Source organism: Pan paniscus, chromosome 20, assembly GCF_029289425.2.
Source record: "Pan paniscus chromosome 20, NHGRI_mPanPan1-v2.0_pri, whole genome shotgun sequence".
NCBI classification, from domain to species: Eukaryota; Metazoa; Chordata; class Mammalia; order Primates; family Hominidae; genus Pan; species Pan paniscus.
In genome coordinates, this window is record NC_073269.2 from 7,212,608 (window position 1) to 7,234,714 (window position 22,107).

The 22,107-nt window shown below is 50.5% G+C and overlaps 1 protein-coding gene across 4 annotated transcripts; it reads left to right on the plus strand.

The window, feature by feature from the left end:
- Positions 1-1,441: 1,441 nt before the first annotated feature.
- Positions 1,442-20,408, plus strand: ZNF554 (zinc finger protein 554). 4 transcript variants are annotated; one of them, XM_034945166.3, is made up of 5 exons: positions 1,442-1,847; positions 4,781-4,853; positions 10,457-10,583; positions 13,744-13,932; positions 15,115-20,408. In XM_034945166.3, exons 1-5 carry the CDS (start codon positions 1,795-1,797, stop codon positions 16,284-16,286), a joined length of 1,614 nt encoding a protein of 537 aa, XP_034801057.2. In that variant the 5' UTR covers positions 1,442-1,794; the 3' UTR covers positions 16,287-20,408. The 4 variants fall into 4 exon arrangements, with proteins under 4 accessions (XP_034801057.2, XP_034801056.2, XP_063456825.1 ...); XM_034945165.3 differs by having other exon boundaries at positions 1,445-1,847; positions 13,741-13,932; XM_063600755.1 differs by lacking the exon at positions 1,442-1,847 and adding an exon at positions 5,341-9,182 and having other exon boundaries at positions 13,741-13,932.
- Positions 20,409-22,107: the final 1,699 nt, after the last annotated feature.

Sequence of the window (22,107 nt, forward strand, 5' to 3'; positions counted from 1 at the left end):
AACCCAGAGGACGCTAGGGCTGTGATGAAGGCTACCCCACTACATCGTCCAGGCACCTCCAACCCAGTTTACGGTGGGGTCCGGACCTGCCCCTGAACTTGGCGGTTATGTGAGCCAATAAATTCCCAGTTATTATTTATTTTTTTAAAGGCTGGGCACAGTGGCTCACACCTGTAATTCCAGCACTTTGGGAGGCTGAGGCAGGCAGATCACTTGAGGCCAGGAGTTCAAGACCAGCCTGGCCAACATGAGGAAACCCCGTCTCTACTAAAAAATACAAACATTTAGTCAGACGTGGTGGCCCATGCCTTAGTCGGTGTGAGAACTGACTAATGCAATTAGTGAGACTATATTATGAACCTTTATAGTGTTAGAAATAAATTTTCGGTGCCACAAAAGAAACAGCACTCGAACATTAATTTTCTCAGCACGGCAATATTACTTCTATAGAAGGGTGCGTCTGGCAGATGGAGCCCAGCGCCGCGCTGCGGGGCCTGCTGGGACTTGTAGTTCGCAGGCTCAGGGTGTGCAGGCGCAATGCCGAGTTTGCCTCTGCGCGAGTCGGGGTTGGCGGCGCCTGAACTAGCACACCTGAACGAGGGAGGAGAAGGGGTTCTTACCCCTGACGCAGGTACCCCTACTGCTGTGTTGTTCCCCTATTGGCTAGGGTTGGCCCGCACAGTCTAAGCTAATTCTGATTGGCTGTTTTAAAGAGCAGGGGTATGAGCCAGAGTGGCGGGGTGAGTAGTTTGGCAGGAAGGACGGCTACAGAAAAGGTGACTCAGGATGACTAAGAACAGAGCAGGTGACCAAGGATAACTAAGGTCAGAGCAGGTGACAAGGGTGACTAAGGTCAGAGCAGGTGATAGGGGCTAGGAGGGGTTGTTTACTGAAACTAGGGGCAAGGAGACGAAAAGAACGAGGAAGTTAAAGTTTAAAATGAAGAACAAAGAACAGGTGGCCGGGCGCGGTGGCTCACCCCTGTAATCCCAGCACTTTGGGAGGCTGAGGCGGGCAGATCACTGGAAGTCAGGAGTTCGAGACCAGCCTGGCCAACATGGTGAAACCACGTCGCTACCAAAAATATAAAAAATTAGCCGAGTGTGGTTGTGCACGCCCGTAATCCCAGCTACTTGGGAGGCTGAGGCAGGATAATCGCTTCAACCCGAGGGGGCGGGGGTTGCAGTGACCTGAGATCACGCCATTGCACTCCAGCCTGGGCGACAAGAGCGAAACTCAGTCTCAAAAACAAACAACAATTACTTAAGCAATCATTTTAATAAGTATGTAATACATTATACGTTTATATAACTTGCTTAATAAATAATAGTAGTTATTAATATCCAATGGCAAGCCGCCGGGAAACGACGGAGCTGGGATTTGAGGATTGGCTCCGCGAACCCCACAACGCCCGGGGACTCCAGCGAACCACACGGGGTGGATCCAACAGCCTCAGGGGCATCGCGGTCCTGCGGAGACGCCGCCCGCCCGGAGGCGGCGCTGTGACCCAGGTTGGAGAGTCAGGAGCCCAGCGCCGCGCTGCGGGGCCTGCTGGGACTTGTAGTTCGCAGGTTCGGGGTGCGCAGGCGCAGTGCCGAGTTTACTTCTGCGCGCGTTGGGGTTGGTGGCGGCGGCTGCGGCGAGTTCCTCAGGGGCGCCTGCGGGGGGCGTCCGCTCCGAGCGCCGAGGGGCCGAGCGGAGGAGGCGTCCCAGGGACACGCAAGGGAGGCCAGCCGGCCTGCACGGGGCGCTCCCGCCTCGGGGGCCCTGTCTGGCGCCTCAGCGCACGCCCCAATGGTCACCTGCGCCCACCTGGGTCGGCGCGCGCGGCTCCCGGCAGCTCAGCCGTAAGTGCCGCCGCCTCCCGCGCCGCGACCTCCGTGCCGGGCCTGCCGGGGCTCTGGTGGGGCTGGGTCTGGCGGGGCCGGGTGGCCGGGGCATGACCCTGTCGCGTTAGGGTCCCCACGGGAGGGTCGGGGGCCGGCAGCTCGCCCAGGGCCCCAACGCCCAGGATGGCACGGTCTGCCCTTGCCCTGTGAAAACGCCCCTGGGTGAGAGACGCATAAGCTTCCCGAGGCCCAGCCTGCAAGGAGAGGGAGAAGACGCATTGACTCTACCCTAAAGGCAGAGAGGGGCTGCCACGCTCGCACTGCAGTGAGGCCACATCAGAGGGTCTCAGCGAGGGACGGTCCTGCCCTCCAGGGGACACCAGGCGATGTCTGGGGACGTCTGTGGTTGTCATAACTGGGGGCAGTTCCTGGCATGGAGTAGGTGGAGGCCAGGGATGCAGCTCAGCACCCTGCCCAGCCCAGAGAATGACCCAGGCTCCAGTGTCCACAGCGCCCTGAGGGAGAGACCTCACTTATACGTTAGCACCGCGGTCCTAGTGATAAGACAGCAAGGGTCCTTTTTTTTTTTTTTTTTTTTTTTTTTTTTTTTTTTTTTGAGACGGAGGCTGGAATGCAATGGCACGATCTCGGCTCACTGCAACCTCCGCCTCCTGGGTTCAAGCCATTCTCCTGCCTCAGCCTCCCAAGTAGCTGGGATTACAGGCATGCGCCACCACGCCCGGCTAATTTTTGCATTTTTAGTAGAGACGGGGTTTCACCATGTTGGCCAGGCTGGTCTCGAACTCCCGACCTCAGGTGATCCACCCGCCTCAGCCTCCCACAGTGCTGGGATTACAGGCGTGAGCTACTGCGCGCGGCTGCAAGGGTCTATTCTGTTTATACCCACCACCCCTGTTGAGGAATGAGGGAGGCAGCTGACCTTTCTGCTGGTCTAGCAACCCCAACCTCCCTGAACTCTCCCCTACCCAAACAGGTTGGTTTCTTTTTCTTCTTCTTTTTTTTTCTTGAGACAGTCTTGCCCTATCGCCCAGACTGGAGTGCAGTTGCACGATCTCGGCTCACTGCATCCACCTCCTGGGTTCCAGTGATTCTCCTGCCTCAGCCTCCCAAGTAGCTGGGATTACAGGTGCACACCACCACGCCTGGCTAATTTTTATATTTTTAGTAGAGACAGAGTTTCTCCATGTTGGCCAGCCAGGCTGGTATCGAACTCCTGACCTCAGGTGATCCACCTACCTCGGCCTCCCAAAGTGACCACTGCACCCGGCGCCTTTGGTTCTTACATGAGCCTCCTGGAGCTGCTGTGACAATGCACCACAAACCGGGGGGCAGGGGGAGGCTTGAAATTTATTCTCTCACAAGTCTGGAGGCCAGAAGCCCGACTTGAAGATGCGGTGGGGCCGTGGTGCTTCTGAAGGCTCTGGCGGGAGGATCTTCTCTGTCTCTTCCAGCTTCTGGGGGTGGCCTGCCATAGTTGGTGTCCCTTGGCTTGGGGCCACATCACTCCAGGCTCTGCCTGCATCATCATGTGGCCTTCTTCCCTGTGTCTCTTTCTCCTTTTTTTTTTTTTTTTTTTTGAGATGGGGTCTCGGTCTGTCACCTGGCTGGAGTGCAGTGGCACGATCTCGGCTCACTGCAACCTCTACCCTACAGGATCAAGCAATTCTGCCTCAGCCTCTCAAGTAGCTGGGATTACAGGTGCACGCCACCACACCCAGCTAATTTTTGTATTTTTAGTAGAGACGGGGGTTTTGCCATGTTGGCCAGGCTGGTCTCGAACTCCTGACCTCGTGATCTGCCCGCCTTGGCCTTTCAAAATGCTGGGATTACAGACATGAATCACCTAGTCCAGCTGTCTCTTTCTCTTATAAGGACAATAGTCATGCCCCCAGTAGCTGGAAGAGGCGGAAGGATTTTTCCTGAGAGCTTTTGTTTCTTTTTTTCCTTATCTTTTCTTTTTGAGATAGAGTCTTGCTCCATTGCCCAGGCTGGAGTGCAGTGGCACAGTCTTGGCTCACTGTAACCTCTGTCTCCCAGGTTCAAATAATTATCGTGCCTCAGCCTCCTGAGTAGCTGGGTTTACAGGGATGTGCCACCACACCTGGCTATTTTTTTTGTATTTTTAGTAGACGAGGTTTCACCATGTTGGCCAGGCTGGTCTCAAACTCCTGGGCTCAAGTGATCCTCGCGCCTCAGCCTCCCAAAGTGCTGGGATTACAGGTATGAGCCACCATACCCGAGCTTTTCCCTAGAGCCTTCGGAGGGAGTACAGCCCTGCCCACACCTTGATCTCAGACTTCCAGAACTGGGAAAGGATATATCCCTGTTATTTTAAGCCCCCGGGTTACTGGCACCTTGTGAAAACAGCCTCAGGAAATGCATGGAGCGCTTCACTTCCTAATGGAGCCTGGGTGTTTTGTAAACTTGTTTGCTTCCAAGGGCCTCAGGACCTTCATCCATAAAATGGGGCCTTTAAGACCCCTGGCCATGGATGTGTGTGGCGTCTCACACCTTTAATCCCAGAATTTCGGGAGGCTGAGGAAGGTGGATCCCTTGAGCCCAGGAGCTATAGACCTGGGACAACATAGCAAGGCCCCATCTCTACAGAAAGTACAAAAAATTAGCCGGACATGGTGGTGCCTATAGTTCCAGCCACAGGCTGAGGTAGGAGGATAGCTTGAGCCCAGGAGGTTGAAGCTGCCATGAGATGAGCTATGATGGCACCACTGCACTGCAGCCTGGGCAACGGAGGGAGACCCGATCTCTTAAAAAACACAAGCCCTGGCCTCAGTCCTGGGTTCTGGCTTCAGTTTACCTCCCTCTGTGTATGGGGGCCCCTTCAAGCAGATGGAGGTTCTCCAGGCCAAGGGCTCTGGGATCTGGGGACTGGCCTGGATCTGGTATTCGCAGCGCCTTTTTCCTCCCCACAGCTCTGCCTGCCCAGGAACCTGCTTTTCCCAAGAGGAGAGAATGGCTGCTGGGTACCTGCCCCGCTGGTCCCAGGTGAGATGTCCTCATTCTCCCAAAGGGCACCCAGTATATCCAGAGGGAACAATCCCACCAGAAACTCAGTCCTCGATAGAGGAGACCCCTTGCTATGTGAAAGTTCGGAGAATTCCCCAGGAGTGGTGTGTGGGATGAGGTACTCATGCTGCTCCCAAGTGTAAAGAGTGACCCTCAGTATTGGGACTGAGCACAGCCTCTCCCTAGGAGACAGTATTACAGGATCCCTGGGGTGTCAGTTTTTCTGGCTGGAAACCTCTGTGGCTGTGGTACCTTTGCCCAAGTTCTTGTCCTGCATCCAGGAAGAATGAGGTATGCAGACAAGTGAAGGGTGAAGAAGAGTTGTATTTACTGTTAGAGCAGCTCAGAGGAGTGAGCAGCTCCTCCCTGTTGGCATGTTGTCTGGTCGTGTTCAGCTCTCAGCAGAGAGGAGGCCTAGGAGAGGGTGGCTCCTCTCCACAGGCAAGTCATTCGGACGTCTCTGCAGGTCTCTGAAGCTCTCGGCAGGGACGGTAGCTCCTCTCTGAAGCTCTCAGCAGGGACGGTAGCTCCTCTCTGAAGCTCTCAGCAGGGATGGTAGCTCTTCTCTGCCGGCAGATCGTCTCTGCAGCTTTCAGCGGAGAGGGTACTCCTTTCTGCAGCTGGTCGTCCGGTCCCATCCTGTCATCTCTCTGCCTTCTTTGTCCTCTGGCCGTCCTCTGCCTTGCTAAGCCTGAGCCCAGGGCTTTTATGGACCTCAGAGGGGAGGAAGTGTGTGCCGACTGGTTCATGGGCGGCCATGGGAGGGTCGAAAGAGGCACCATGAGTCCCCACTCTGGTCTGTAGGACTGGCAGCCTGGCCCCCAGTCTTCAGGCCCTCCCTGGCCTGAAGGTGGGGCCTTACTGGGGACCCACCCCCTTCTGCCCAGGAATTAATCTGCCTCCTGCTGCCATTCATGGCCCTGGGACTTGGCCCCAACCCCCACTCTGAGAGAGGCCAGGCAGTGGGAGCAGACACCCCTGAACCTGCAGGGACTAGGGAGTCCTTCCTGAGACCCCTGAGGGTGCAGGTTGCCGAGATGCCTGGGTCCTGCGCCTGGGAGGACAGCCACGGCTGCACCCAGGAGCTCCTGCCTCGCCAACTTGGAGGAGGCAGGGCTCTCACTTGTCTCCAGCTCCTGCCTGCTTCCTGGAGTGGGAGGCCCAGGTCTGCAGCTGCGGGTCTGGCAGCTTCAGCTGCACCCAGGAGGGCAGATCCTGCCTCTTCTCGGGTCCCCCAAGAGCACAGGGAGGCTCGGATCCACAGCTACAGGAGGACAGGGCTCCCACTAGCTCCATGGAGTGTGCAGCCCCGGTGGCACCTCCTTGCTGCTGCTGACATGATGGCATCAACCACTGCCATCAACAGGTGGGATCCAGCACCTTCCCCTGGAGAGCAGGCAGTGCTGCCCAGGAAGGCATCCTCCTCTTTACCTGAAAGAATATTTCTGTAACTGTGATGAAACACACATGAAATACATATGAACTTTACCATCTTAGCTGTTGATAAAACACACATGAAATACATATGAACTTTACCGTCTTAGCCGTTAATAAAACACACACGAAATACATATGAACTTTACCGTCTTAGCCGTTGATGAAACACACACGAAATACATGTGAACTTGACCGTCTTAGCCGTTGATGAAACACACGAAATACATGTGAACTTGACCGTCTTAGCCGTTGATGAAACACACACGAAATACATGTGAACTTGACCGTCTTAGCCGTTGATGAAACACACACGAAATACATGTGAACTTGACCGTCTTAGCCGTTGATGAAACACACACGAAATACATGTGAACTTGACCGTCTTAGCCGTTGATGAAACACACACGAAATACATGTGAACTTGACCGTCTTAGCCGTTGATGAAACACACACGAAATACATGTGAACTTGACCGTCTTAGCCGTTGATGAAACACACACGAAATACATGTGAACTTGACCGTCTTAGCCGTTGATGAAACACACACGAAGTACATGTGAACTTGACCGTCTTAGCCGTTGATGAAACACACACGAAGTACATGTGAACTTGACCGTCTTAGCCGTTGATGAAACACACACGAAGTACATGTGAACTTGACCGTCTTAGCCGTTGATGAAACACACACGAAGTACATGTGAACTTGACCGTCTTAGCCGTTGATGAAACACACACGAAGTACATGTGAACTTGACCGTCTTAGCCGTTGATGAAACACACACGAAGTACATGTGAACTTGACCGTCTTAGCCGTTGATGAAACACACACGAAGTACATGTGAACTTGACCGTCTTAGCCGTTGATGAAACACACACGAAGTACATGTGAACTTGACCGTCTTAGCCGTTGATGAAACACACACGAAGTACATGTGAACTTGACCGTCTTAGCCGTTGATGAAACACACACGAAGTACATGTGAACTTGACCGTCTTAGCCGTTGATGAAACACACACGAAGTACATGTGAACTTGACCGTCTTAGCCGTTGATGAAACACACACGAAGTACATGTGAACTTGACCGTCTTAGCCGTTGATGAAACACACACGAAGTACATGTGAACTTGACCGTCTTAGCCGTTGATGAAACACACATGAAATACATGTGAACTTGACCGTCTTAGCCGTTGATGAAACACATGAAATTCATGTGAACTTGACCGTCTTAGCCGTTGATAAAACACACATGAAATTCATATGAACTTGACCGTCTTAGCCGTTTTCAAGTGCACAGCTCAATGGCATTAAGTTGGACAGCCATCACCACCCTCCTCTCTAGAACTTCCTCCTCTTCCCAAACTGAAGCTCGGTCCCCATGAGACACTCATTCCCTGTCCCCCTCCCCAGCCCCTGGTACCCCCCATCCTACTTTCTGTCTCTCTGAATCTGACAACTCTAGGAACCTCCTAGGAGTGGAACCACACAGGCTTTGTCCTTCTGTGTCTGGCTTCTCTCACTGAGCATAACATGATTGCAGTTTTTGTTGTTTTTTTTTTTTTTTGAGACAGGGTCTTGCTCTGTTGCCCAGGTTGGAGTGCAGTGGTGCGATCTTGGCTCACTGCAACCTCTGCCGCCCAAGCTCAAGCTATTCTTGTGTCTCAGCCTCCCAAGTAGCTGGGATTATGGGCATGTGCCACCATACCCAGCCAATTTTTGTATTATTAGTAGAGATGGGGTTTCACCATGTTGGCCCAGGCTGGCTGTGAACTCCTGGGTTCAGGTGATCCACCCACCTTGGCCTCCCAAAGTGCTGGGATTACAGGCGTGAGCCACCACGCCCGCCCTCTGCAGTTTTATTTAAGACAGAGTTTGGCTCTGTTGCCCAAGCTGAAGGGCAGTGGCACAATCTCAGCTCACGCTGAGATCCCACCTCCCGGGTTCAAGCGATTCTCCTGCCTCAGCCTCCCAAGTAGCTGAGATTACGGCACTCGCCACCATGCCCGGCTAATTTTTGTATTTTTAGTAGAGACAGGGTTTCACCATGTTGGCCAGGCTGGTCTTGAACTCCTGGCCTCAAAGGCCAAAGTGCTGGGATTATAGGCACATCCTGGAGTGGGATTTTTAAAATATTTTAAAATTTTTTTGTAGAAACTGGGTGTCACTGTGTTGCCCAGTCTGGTCTTGAACTCCTGGGCTCAAACGGAGTCTTCCCAGCTTGGCTTGCCAAAGGGCTGGGATTACCAGTGTGAGCAAAGTCAGAAGAGTTTGTTTTTTTTTTCCAGGATGCAACTGAAGAGGGAGAGGTGAAGGCATAAGACAGGGGTGGACTGAAGCGAGTCCATACAGGGCCCTTAAGGCTGGGATTGAAAGCTCGGGGTGCCTCCTGTATGCATATGGTTCGGGTGCTAGAAGTGGTTCTACATCTTTCTTTTTTTGAGACGGAGTTTCACTCTTGTTGCCCAGGCTGGAGTGCAGTGGTGCGATCTTGGTTCACTGCAACCTCTGCCTCCCGGGTTCAAGCGATTCTCCTGCCTCAGCCTCCCGAGTAACTGCAATTGCAGGCACCCGTCACCACGCTTGACTAATTTTGTATTTTTAGTAGAGACGGGGTTTCTCCATATTGGTCAGGCTGGTCTCGAACTCCCAACCTCAGGTGATCCACCTGCCTCGGCCTCCCAAAGGGCTGGGATTACAGGTGTGAGCCACCGTGCCCAGCCAGTAACTTTTTTTTTTTTTTTTTTTTTTGAGATGGAGTCTTGCTTTGTCACCCAGGCTGGAGTGCCGTGGCACAATCTCTGCTCACTGCAACCTCTGCCTCCCAGTTCAAGCGATTCTCCTGCCTCAGCCTCCCGAGTAGCTGGGACTACAGGTGCGTGCCACCACGATTGGCTGATTTTTGTATTTTTAGTAGAGATGGGGTTTTACTATGTTGGCCAGGCTGGTCTCGAACTCCTGACCTCGTGATTCACCTGCCTCAGCCTCCCAAAGTGCTAGGATTACAGGCATGAGTCATGGTGCCCAGCCAACTTTTACATCTTACAGCAGATACCAGCTTACGTGCTGTTTTATACCATGGATTACCTGGATAGCCATTCAGGCCCTAAACACTCGTCAGCCCCTTCATATGTTGAAACAACAAAGCTTTTGCCATATTTCAGTGGGTCAAGGTTGTTGTAGCAGATTCCCCCCCTTTTTTTTTTTTTTTTGAGACGGAGTCTCGCTCTGTCGCCCAGGCTGGAGTGCAGTGGTGTGATCTCGGCTCACTGCAAACTCCGCCTGCTGGGTTCATGCCATTCTCCTGCCTCAGCCTCCCGAGTAGCTAGGACTACAGGCGCCCGCCACCACGCCCGGCTAATTTTTTTGTATTTTTAGTAGAAACGGGGTTTCACTGTGTTCGCCAGGATGGTCTCGATCTCCTGACCTCGTGATCCGCCTGCCTCAGCCTCTCAAAATGCTGGGATTACAGGTGTGAGCCACCGCGACTGGCTGCAGATTCCTCTTCTTACATTGTCCATGCCTTGTAATGTGTAACTCTGAGTCATGGAAGCAAAGAGAACTAATCTCTAATAACTGTGAGTTTTGAGGAAGGTCCTGTTCCATCCTGCTTTTTGTTGGGTATTGCTTCTCAGTCTTCTGACTATGGCAATAGCAAATGCTGTGACTAATATTAACTAGTTAGTCCTCACGACCACACACTTTGGATAAAATTCTTCTTTCCATTGAACAGATGAGGAGGCTGTGTCCTGGATAGGTCAGCAATATACCTGCAGTCCCATAACTTGCAAGTGGCATATCCATGACATCCATTCATTTTCAGAATCAGCAGGGGGAGATTCTCACATGGGAATGTCAGGCTCAGAGATCCAGAGTTTAGAATCACCAATTCAATAAGAAATGGGCAAAAGGTTTCATCCAGACCTGTGTGCTGGTCGTCCTTGTTGTGTTGATGGTGGGCCTAGGGTCTGTATGTCCCTCTGATTTTAAGCCAAGGACAAGCACCCACAAGGCAGCTAGTAGAAACTGACTTCTGGACTTTGCACCTTGACCTTTCTCAACTTCCCTGGTGCCACCAACCTCACCCCTCCTCCCATGAACGTGGGTGGCGATGGACCCATCTTGAGCAGAACTGCTGTGATATTCTAGGAATTAGTAACCTTTGAGGACGTGTCCGTGGACTTCTCCCAGGAGGAGTGGGAGTTGCTGGAGCCTGCTCAGAAGAACCTGTACAGAGAGGTGATGCTGGAGAACTACAGGAACGTGGTCTCCCTGGGTAAGGCAAGCATCACTCATTCCTGTGTTCATTGATTCACATTTATCTGGTGTATTAGTCTGTTCTCACACTGCTAATAAAGAAATACCCAAGACTGGGTAATTTGTAAAGGAAAGGGGGTTTAATGGACTCAGTTCCACATGGCCGGGGAGGGCTCACAATCATGGTGGAAGGCGAATGAGGAACAAAGTCACATCTTACGTGGCGGTAGGCAAGAGAGCTTGTGCAGGGGAACTCCCATTTGTAAAACCGTCAGATCTCGTGAGACTTATTCATTACCATGAGAACAGTATGGGGAAAACCACCTCCGCCATGATTCAGTTACCTCCCCCTGGCTCCACCCTTGATGTCGGGATTATTACAATCCAAGGTGAGATTTGGATGGCGACACAGCCAAACCATGTCATCTAGCATCTACTATGTGTCTGGCACCATGCTGGGAATGGGGGATTCATTGGTAAGTAAGACAGACATGGGTCCTGGTTTTGTGGCTTTTGTGGTCTGGTTTCTCTGAGAACAGATGACCTTACTTGTTCAGTACGTGATAGCTGGAGCTGCAGTGCAATTGCATGTCTCAGCTCAGGCATAGATAACTTCTCTGATTCCCCTTGGGAACAAAGTCAGAGTGTCTTAGTCCGTTTCACACTGCTATAAAGAGTACCACCTAGGCTGGGCGTGGTGGCTCATGCCTGTTATCCAAGCACTTAGGGATCACAAGGGTGATCACCTGAGGTCAGGAGTTCAAGACCAGCCTGGCCACCGTGGTGAAACCCTGTCTCTACTAAAAATGGTGGGCACCTGTAATCCCAGCTACTCAGGAGGCTGAGGCAGGAGACTTGCTTGAACACGGGAGGCAGAGGTTGCAGTGAGCCAAGATTGCACCACTGCACTCCAGCCTGGGTGACAGAGCAAGACTCCGTCTCAAAAAAAAAAAGCAAGAAAAGAGGTTTAATGGAGTCATAGTTCCACATGGCTCGGGAGGCCTCAGGACACTTACAATCACGGCAGAAGGGGAAGCAGGCACCTTCTTCAAAAGGCAGCAAGAGAGGGAAGAGAGCAGGGAAACCTTATAAAACCATCAGATCTCATGAGAACTCACTATCACGAGAACAGCATGGGGGAACCGCCCCCATGATCTCATCACCTCCCATCAGGTACCTCCCTTGACATGGGATTACGATTGGAGATTACAATTCGAGATGAGATTTGGGTCGGGAGACAGCTCAACCATATCACAGAGCATTTGTACTCTTTCTGCCAAGGTAAAGAGCCATCATTAAAAAAAAAAAAGTTTTTACTGTGATAAAAAATGTAGGCTGGGCGTGGTGGTTCATGTCTGTAATCCTAGCACTTTAGGAGGCCAAGGTGGGTGGATCACTTGAGGCCAGGAGTTTGAGACCAGCCTGAGCAATGTGGCAAAACCCCATCTCTACTAAAAATACAAAAATTAGCTGGGCATGGTGATAGGCGCCTGTAATCCCAGCTACTTGGGAGGTCGAGGCATGAGAATCGCTTGAACCCGGGAGGCAGAGGTTGCAGTGAGCCAAGATCGTACCACTGGACTCCAGCCTGGGCGACAGAGCGAGACTCTGTCTCAAAAAATATATATACAGCGGTGGCTCACGCCTGTAATCCCAGCACTCTGGGAGGCCGAGGCGGGGTAGATCACCTGAGAGACCAGCTTGACCAACATGGAGAAACCTGGTCTCTACTAAAAATACAAAATTAGCCAGGCATGGTGGCGCATGCCTGTAATCCCAGCTACTCAGGAGGCTGAGGCAGGAGAATCGCTTGAACCCAGGAGGTGGAGGTTGCGGTAAGCTGAGATCGTGCCATTGCACTCCAGCCTGGGCAACAAGAGCAAAACTCTGTCAAAAAAAAAAAAAAAAGTATATATATGCACACACATATCTATCTATATATCTCTATATAAACATAAAATGTGCCTTTTTCACCCCTTTTAAGTGTGCAGTTCAGTGGCAATAAATGCATTCAGCATGTACTACAGCCACCACAACTGTCCATTTCCAGAACTTTTTTATCCTCAACCAAAACTCTGTACCTATTAAATTCTCCTTCCCCAGCCCCTCCTTCAGCCCCTTGTAACCATGATTCACTCTCCATCTCTATGGATTTGCCTATCCTGGACATTTCTTTTCTTTTCTTTTTTTGAGATGGAGTCTCGCTCTGTCGCCCAGGCTGGAGTGCAGTGGCGTGATCTCGGCTCACTGCAAGCTCCGCCTCCCGGGTTCACGCCATTCTCCTGCCTCAGCCTCCGGAGTAGCTGGGACTACAGGCGCCCGCCACCACACCCAGCTAATTTTTTGTATTTTTAGTAGAGACGGGGTTTCACCGTGTTAGCCAGGATGGTCTTGATCTCCTGACCTCGTGATCCACCCGCCTTGGCCTCCCAAAGTGTTGGGATTACAGGTGTGAGCCACCGCACCCACCCTTTTTTTTTTTTGAGACAGAGTCTCACTCTCATTGCCCAGCCTGGGGTGCAGTGGTGTGATCACAGCTCACTGCAGCCTTGACCTCCCCAGGGCTCAAATGATCCTCCCACCTCAACCTCCCAGGTAGCTGGGACTATAGGCTTAGACCACCACACCTGGCTAGTTTTTTTTGTTTGTTTGTTTGTTTTTGGGTTTTTTTTGGTAGGTCCGGGGTCTTGTCATGTTGCTCCGGCTGGTCTCAAACTCCTGTGTTCCAGTGATCACCTGCCTCTGGGCCTCCCAAAGTGTTGGGATTACAGGTGTGAGCCACCATGCCCAACCAGATCTGTAATTTTTTTTTTCTTTGAGACTGAGTCTTGCTCTGTTGCCCAGGCTGGAGTGCAATGCCACGACCTCGGCTCACTGCAACCTCTGCCTCCTGGGTTCAAGTGATTCTCCCACCTCAGCCTCCTGAGTAACTGGTGTTACAGGCATGCACCACCATGCCCAGCTAATTTTTGTATTTTTAGTAGAGATGGGGTTTTACCATGTTGGCCAGGCTGGTCTCAAACTCCTGACCTCAGGTGATCCGCCTGCCTTGGCCACCCAAAGTGCTGGGATTACAGGAGTGAGCCACCATGCCTGGCACAGATCTGTAATTTTTAAACTAGAAAATAAAATCATTATCTTGTGCTACCTCTCAAGTATACTCTTGTCTTTTTCAGAAGGCTTGAAGAACCAATGTACTGATGTGGGTATTAAAGAGGGTCCACTTTCCCCAGCACAAACCTCACAAGTCACTAGTCTTTCCTCATGGACGGGGTATTTACTTTTTCAACCAGTGGCTTCTTCCCACTTGGAGCAAAGAGAAGCCCTGTGGATGGAGGAAAAAGGAACTCCTCAAGCCTCCTGTTCAGGTGAGAATCAGGCAGATAGAAACCATTGGGATGGCAGTGGCATCGTGGGAAACATTGGTCAGAGAGCTCTTCACAAGGCCCTGATTCTGTAAGGAGAATGCCAAGATCCCTTTCTCGGACACCTTCAGTTCATTTTCTGGCAGCTTTCTCCTTCTCTTTACTACCTTACATGACCTCTCTCTGGGTACAGAGAAAAGAGTATCCCATTTTCTTGTTTTATTTATTTATCTTAAGACAGGGTCTCACTCTGTGGCCCAGGCTGGAGTGCAGTGGCATGATCATATCTCACTGCATCCTCACCTTCCTGGGCTCAAGTGATCCTCCTGCCTCAGTCTCCTGAGCAGCTGGGACTATAGGCACATGCCATCACTCCCAGCTATTTTGTTTTTCTCAGAGATGGAGTCTCACTGTGTTTCCCAAGCTGGTCTTGAATTCTTGGCCTCAAGCGATCCTCCTTTCTCTGCCTCCCAAAGTGTTGGGAGTACAGGCATCAGCCATGACTCCTGGCCCCATTTTCTTCTATTTTTTCCCCCCATTTTCTTCTTGAAGCCATTTTGCCTATGTTTCTAGTTGTCTCTTCCCTCTTTGCTTTCTTGATAATTCTTTCTCTCTGCCAGACATATTCTCCCAGCTTAACAGGGTAATTTCTTTCTTTTTTTTGAAACAATCTCGCTCTTGTTGCCCAGGCTGCAGTGCAGTGGTGTGATCTCGGCTCACTGCAACCTCCACCTCCCAAGTTCAAGCGATTCTTCTGCCTCAGCCTCTTGAGTACAGGTGTGCGCCACCACGCCTAGCTAATTTTTGTATTTTTAGTAGAGACAGGGTTTCACCATGTTGATCAGGCTCAAACTCCTGACCTCAGGTGATCCACCTGCCTCGGCCTCCCAAGGTGCTGGGATTACAGGTGTGAGCCACTGCACCTGGCCTACAGAGTAATTTCTTTCTGCATTGATGTTTCCCTGCCTTTTCCCATCACTGTCAATCTTGCACTGCTGCATCTCATCCTCAGTGGCCTTCCTTGCCACCATCTCTCTTTTTCCCATCCTTCCCCCATGTTCAAAGTTGATATTTGAACATCAATCCACACAGGCCTTGTAGATGTCAGAAGGACTTCTGTCCCACTGGTTTTCAAGTAGCTGTTTCTTCTTCTAAAAAAATGGTTTCCACCTCAATTTATTTCAGATTGGATGACTGTACTAAGAAACCAAGACTCAACTTACAAGAAGGTGGCTTTGCAGGAGGAACCAGCCAGTGGTGTAAATATGATAAAGCTTATCAGAGAAGATGGGGGATGGAAGCAATTAGAGGACAGCCATGAAGACCCCCAGGGGCTTTTGAGCCAAAAGGCATCCCTTCACGTAGTGGCCGTTCCTCAGGAGAAGGCTACTGCATGGCATGGATTTGGGGAAAATGGTAATCTGAGCCCAGCCCTTGTTTTATCACAGGGAAGCTCTAAAGGGAACCAGTTGTGTGGCAGCAAGTTAGATATTACAAGCTTGGCATCCGATCCAGTCTTAAGCCACCATCAGCTGGGATATGCAGATCGGAGACCCTGTGAAAGTAATGAATGTGGAAATGCCATCCGCCAGAACAGTCACTTTATTCAACACGGGGGGAAGATGTTTGTGTATTTGGAAAATGGGCAGTCATTGAACCACGGTATGGCCCTGACTATCCACAACAAAATCAACACGGCAGAGAAACCCTTTGAGTGCCACCAGTGCGGGAAGGTGTTCAACCGGAGGCATTCTTTGAGCGAACATCAAAGAATTCACACGGGGGAGAAACCCTACGAGTGTCAGGAGTGTGGGCGAGCCTTTACGCACAGCTCCACCCTCACGCGCCATCTGAGAACTCATACTGGAGAGAAGCCCTATGCGTGCGGCGAGTGCGGGAAAGCCTTCAACAGGATCTCATCGCTGACTCAGCATCAGAGGATTCACACCGGGGAAAAGCCCTATAAATGTGAAGACTGTGGGAAATCCTTCTGCCAGAGCTCTTACCTGATCTTGCACAAGAGGACACACACCGGAGAGAAGCCCTACGAATGCAGTGAATGTGGAAAGGCCTTCAGCGACCGTTCCTCTCTCAACCAGCACGAGCGAACTCACACGGGCGAGAACCCCTATGAATGTAAGCAGTGTGGGAGAGCCTTCAGCCAGAGGTCTTCCCTTGTGAGGCACGAGAGAACTCACACTGGAGAGAAACCCTACAGGTGTCAGGAATGTGGGAAAGCCTTCAGCCAGAGCTCATCCCTTGTCACACATCAGAAAACTCACAGCAGCCAGAAAACCTATAAAATCATTGATTGTGGGAAAGCGTTCTACCAGAACAGACATCTTATTGGATGTTAGCAATTGCACGCTGCTTTGTAAGCCACTTTTTAGTACTCTGACACATACATGTGGTTATCTTTTGCCCTGGTGTGATGGATAATTTGAAAAGAAGTGGGTTTATGTCACCTTCTCACCTTCTTGTAAGAAAGCTCTGAGAATGGGCATTTTTATATTTTGTTGTTGTTGTTGTTGTTGTTGAGATGGAGTCTGCCACCCAGGCTGGAGTGCAGTGGCGTGATCATACCTCACTGCAGCTTCAGCTTCGTGGGCTCAAGTAATCCTCCCACCCCAGCCTCCCAGGTAGCTAGTACTATAGGTGTGCACCGCCATGCCCAGCAAATTTTTAAATTTATTATAGAGTGGGAGGCAGGGTGCGGTGGCTCATGCCTGTAATCCTAACACTTTAGGAGGCTGAGGCGGGTGGATCATGAGGTCAGGAGATCGAGACCATCCTGGCTAACACAGTGAAACCCTGTCTCTACTAAAAATACAAAAAAGTAGCCGGGCGTGGTGGCAGGCATCTGGAGTCCCAACTACTCAGGAGGCTGAGGCAGGAGAATGGTGTGAACCTGGGAGGTGGAGCTTGCAGTGAGCCGAGATTGCACCACTGCACTCCAGCATGGGCAACAGAGCGAGACTCCGTCTCAAAAAAAAAAAAAAATTATAGAGTTGGGGTCTTGCTACATTGCCAAGACTGGTCTTGAACTCCTGGGGTCAAGCATCCTCCTGTCTTGGCCTCCCAAAGTGTTGGGATTAGAAGCATGAGCCGCTGTGCCCAGCCTGATGGGGCCTTTTAGTGGGAGGAGTTGCCATTACACTATGTCCAGTAAGCTCCAGACTTTCGGAAAAGATTGGTGGACGGGAATGCTATCATGGATGGGATCTTGCCAAGAACCATCACCTGTTAATTTAGTTGCTTAAACAAAAGGTGTTCTGTTTCTTAACTACTTCTGTGTCTTTACTTTTTATTTCATTGTTCATTGTTTTTATTTTAATATTCTTTTCTGGGTTAATTTGAGACAAGTTTTCACTCTGTTGCTGAGGCTGAAGTGCAGTGGCGTGATCATAGCTCCCTGTAGCCAGCCTTCATCTCCTGGACTCAAGCAGTCCTCCCACCTCAGCCTCTCTGGTAACTGGGACTACACATGTGCACCGCTACCACACCCAGCTAAATTTTTTTTTTGTATTTTTGTAGTGATGGGCTTTCACCAGGTTGCCCAGGCTGGTCTCAAACTCCTGAGCTCAAGCAATCCACCCACCTTGGCCTCCCAAAGTGTTGGTATTACAGGTGTGAGCCACCGTGCTGGGATTACGGGTGCGAGCCACCGTGCTGGTATTACGGGCATGAGCCGCCAGTGCTGGGATTACGGGTGCGAGCCACCGCGCTGGGGTTACGGGTGCCAGCCGCCCGTGCTGGGGTTACGGGTGCGAGCCGCTGTGCTGGTATTACGGGTGTGAGCCACCGTGCTGGTATTATGGGTGTGAGCCATTGTGTTGGGATTACGGGCGTGAGCCGCCCTTGCTGGGATTACAGGCGCGAGCCACCGCGCTGGGGTTACAGGTGCCAGCCGCCCGTGCTGGGGTTACGGGTGTGAGCCGCCGTGCTGGGGTTATGGGTGTGAACCACTGCGCCTGGCCTTTATTTCAGCATTCTGTTTCAGTGTTTCACATTGGCCACTTAGCTAGATCCGTTTGTCTTCTGCACTACTGTGCTGATCCAGAGTATATGCTAAGACAGAAAGTGCTTTGGAGGTAAAGTTTAAAAAATACAAGGGCTTCAAAATAGTACTAGTAATTTGATCCATTCACAAAAGGACAAAGGCTGGATGGAGACATGACGAAATGAATCATTTACGTGATGATTGGGGTGTTCCCATTATGTGTGATTTTGTGTCTTTCGCCGTTTCATTTTGTATTGCTATAATCATTTTGACAATGAATACAAATCAAATAGCACCCAAAATCGTGAAAGATACGGAACCTCATTGATGAGTCAGGATAGACTGTGGGTACCTAGATGGTAGAGACATAGCATAGCAGACTTTGGGACACAGAGGGTGGAATGACCTTTGGTGGCCTGGGAAAAGTCCCGCCTGTGAGATGTCCCTAGCAAAATCGAGACCAGGAGTGCTGATGTGCATTATCGTCATGAACACGTATTGGATGCTTACTGTATACCGAGCACCAGCCAAGTACTTCCATGTGGTTCTTCATTTAGCCCTCACGACCCCATGAGATAATCACTATTCACATTCCGTTTTACAGAAGACAAAACGGAAATAATTTGCTCAAGGTCACACAATTAGAAAGGAGTAGAATCTGGGCTGGGCACAGTGGCTCACACCTGTGATCCCAGCACTTTGAGAGGCTGAGGTGGGTGGATCACTTGAGGTCAGGAGTTCGAGACCAGCCTGGCCAACATGGTGAAGCCCCATCTCTACCAAAAAATACAAAAATTAGGGAGGCCGAGATGGGCAGATCACCTGAGGTCAGGAGTTCGAGACCAGCCTGACCAACATGGAGAAACCGCATCTCTACTAAACATACAAAAATAGCCGGTGTGGTGGTGCATGCCCGTAATCCCAGCTACTCGGAGGCTGAGGCAGGAGAATCGCTTGAACCCGGGAGGTGGAGGTTGCTGTGAGCCGGGACAGTACCATTACACTCCAGCTCTGGGCAACAAGAGTGAAACTGTCTCAAAAAAAAAAAAAAAAAAAAAAAAATCTGGGCGTCGTGGTGCACGCCTCTAGGCCCAGCTATTCAGGAGGCTGTGGCATGAGAATAGCTGAGGTTTCAGTGAGCCGAGATGATGCCATTGCACTCTAGCCTGGGTGACAGTGAGACTCTGTCTCAAAAAAAAAAAAAAAAGTAGTGGACTCTGGATTTGACCTTGAGCACCCTGTACAAAGCCACACCTCATTTGCCAGGCCACCAAGCAGAGGAACTGTTTTCCAAATGTTCTCTTGGAAAGCTGGGTGTAGTGGCTCACAACTGCAATCCCAGTATTTTGGGAGCCTGAGGTGGGAGGATCACTTGAGCCCAGGTGTTCAAAACCAGCCTGGGCAACATTGACCCTGTTTCTGCAAAAAATACAAACATTAGCCAGGCATGGTGGCTCACGCCTGTAGTCCCAGCTACTCTGGGGGCTGAGGTGGAAGGACCGCTTGAGCCCAGGAGGCTGAGGCTGCAGTGAGCTATGAGCACACCACCGCACTGCAGCCTGAGTGACAAGGCAAGACCCTGTCTCAAAAAAATTTTACAAATTTTCTCTTAGGACTCATCTAACTTTCCTGTGAATGTTCCCTTTTTCCTTGAGCTAGTGAGGGAGGTTGCCCGTCAGATCTCCTTTCACCCAAATGGAACATGTTGCTTTTCCTTAGAGATCCTTGATCCATGGTCAGTCTAGACCCTGTTGGGTTGATGAGTAAGTTTCTTTAGGGGCTCTGTGAACAACTCTGAACTGGATGCAAAGTGTGTGCTGGTGCATTGATGTGTTTTTTGGGGAAAGCATCTGTAGCTTTCAGCATATTCTTGAGAAGGGTTGACTTAGAAGTCTCCTGACTGTACTGTTTTCAGTCTTGTTATCTCCCTCCAGCAATTATATTTTATTTTTTGAGATGGAGTCTCACTGTGTTGCCCAGGCTGGAGTGCAATGGTGAGATTTCGGCTCACTGCAACCTCTGCCTCTGGGTTCAAGCGATTCTCCTGCCTCAGCTCCTAAGCAGCTGGGACTACAGGCATGCGCCACCACGCCCGGCTAATTTTTTTTGTATTTTTATTAGAGATGGGGGTTTTACCATGTTGGCCAGGCTGGTCTCAAACTCCTCACCTCAGGTTATCCATCCACCTCAGCCTCCCAAAGTGCTGGGATTAGAGGCGTGAGCCACCGAGCCCGGGCACACTATTTTTAACTGGAAGCTGCTTTCCTATGTCAGTCCTCTAAACATTAACTTTTATAAAAGTGTGTAAAAGCTTCCTAGGAAAGATAAAAATAAATTTAAAAAATTGTTTCTAAATGAAATGTCAATATCAGAGTTTGAACAACCACTTAAGCTATGGAGTTTTCTGAAATGAATAACCATTAACTGCGTTTGGTTTTCAGCCCCTGTCTATTAAGTGTATTCAGTGTTTTCAGGCCTATCACAATCGTTTTTCCTTTTTTTTAAAAAAATTGAAGGCTGGGTGTGGTGGCTCACACCTGTAATCCCAGCACTTTGCAAGTCCGAGGCGGGTGGATCACCTGAGGTCAAGAGTTTGAGACCAGCCTGGCCAATATGGTGAAACCTCATCTCTACTAAAAAAATAAAAATTAGTATGCCGGGCATGGTGGCTCACACCTGTAATTCCAGCACTTTGGGAGGCCGAGGCGGGTGGATCACATAAGGTTGGGAGTTCGAGACCAGCCCGACCACCACGGAGAAACCCCGTCTCTACTAAAAATACAAAATTAGCCAGGCATGATGGCAGGTGCCTGTAGTCCCAGCTACTCGGGAAGCTGAACCAGGAGAATCGCTTGAACCTGGGAGGCAGAGGTTGCAGTGAGCCGAGATCTTGCCATTGCACTCCAGCCCGGGCAACAAGAGCGAAACTGCGTCTCAAAAAAACAAAAAACAAACAAAAAAATTAGCTGGGTGTGGCGGGGCAGGTCTGTAGTCTCACCTACTCGGAAGGCTGAGGTACGATAATCACTTGAACCTGGGAGTTGGAGTTTACAGTGAGTCGGGATCCTGCCATTGCACTCCAGCCTGGGTGACAGAGCAAGACTGAAAAAACCAAAAATTTTTTAAAAAACCACTTCCCTCCTAAGGTTCAATCCAATTCATTTAAACTTTTGCGTGTTTTTCTTATATCAGTTAAAATAGGGATTCAATATCCTTAGAAATATAGCCTTTTCTGTTTTAAATATAACATCTAAAAATTGTAGTAAAATACAAATAACAAAAATTTACCATGTTCATCATTTTTAAGTCTAAAGTTCAGTGGTGTTAGATACATTCCTATTGTGCAATATTATAGACTTTTTTTTTTTTTGAGACGGAGTCTTGCTGTGTCCCCCAGGCTGGAGTGCAGTGGAATGATCTTGACTCACTGCAGCCTCTGTCTCCGTGGGTTCAAGCGATTCTTGTTGTTGTTGTTGTTGTTGTTTTGAGACGGAGTCTCGCTCTGTCACCCAGGCTGGAGTGGTGGAGTGCAGTGGCACGATCTCGGCTCACTGCAACCTCTGCCTCCCGGGTTCACGCCATTCTCCCATCTCAGCCTCCTGAGTAGCTGGGACTACAGGCGCCCGCCACCATGCCTGGCTAATTTTTTTGTATTTTTTAGTAGAGACGGGGTTTCACCGTGTTAGCCAGGATGGTCTCGATCTCCTGACTTCGTGATCCGCCCACCTCGGCCTCCCAAAGTGCTGGGATTACAACAGGCGTGAGCCACCGTGCCCGGCCTCAAGCGATTCTCTTGCCTCAGCCTTCCTAGCTGGGATTACAGGTGCGCGCCACCACGCCCGGCTAATTTCGTATTTTTAGTAGAGACAGGGTTTTGCCATGTTGGGCAGGCTGGTCTTGAACTCCTGACCTCAGGTGATCCGCCCGCCTCGGCCTCCCAAAGTGCTGGGATTACAAGCGTGAGCCACCGCGCCCGGCCAGCTTTTCAATCTTCCACATTGTTTGGGGATGTACTTAAAAAAATGATCTGAAAAAATTTTCCTTATAGTTTAAAATATGAACTTGAGAGTTTTTTTGTTTTTTAATATGGAGTCTCACTCTGTCGCCCAGGCTAGACTGCAGTGGGGCGATCTCGGGTCACTACAACCTCCACCTGTCGGGTTCAAGCAATTCTCCTG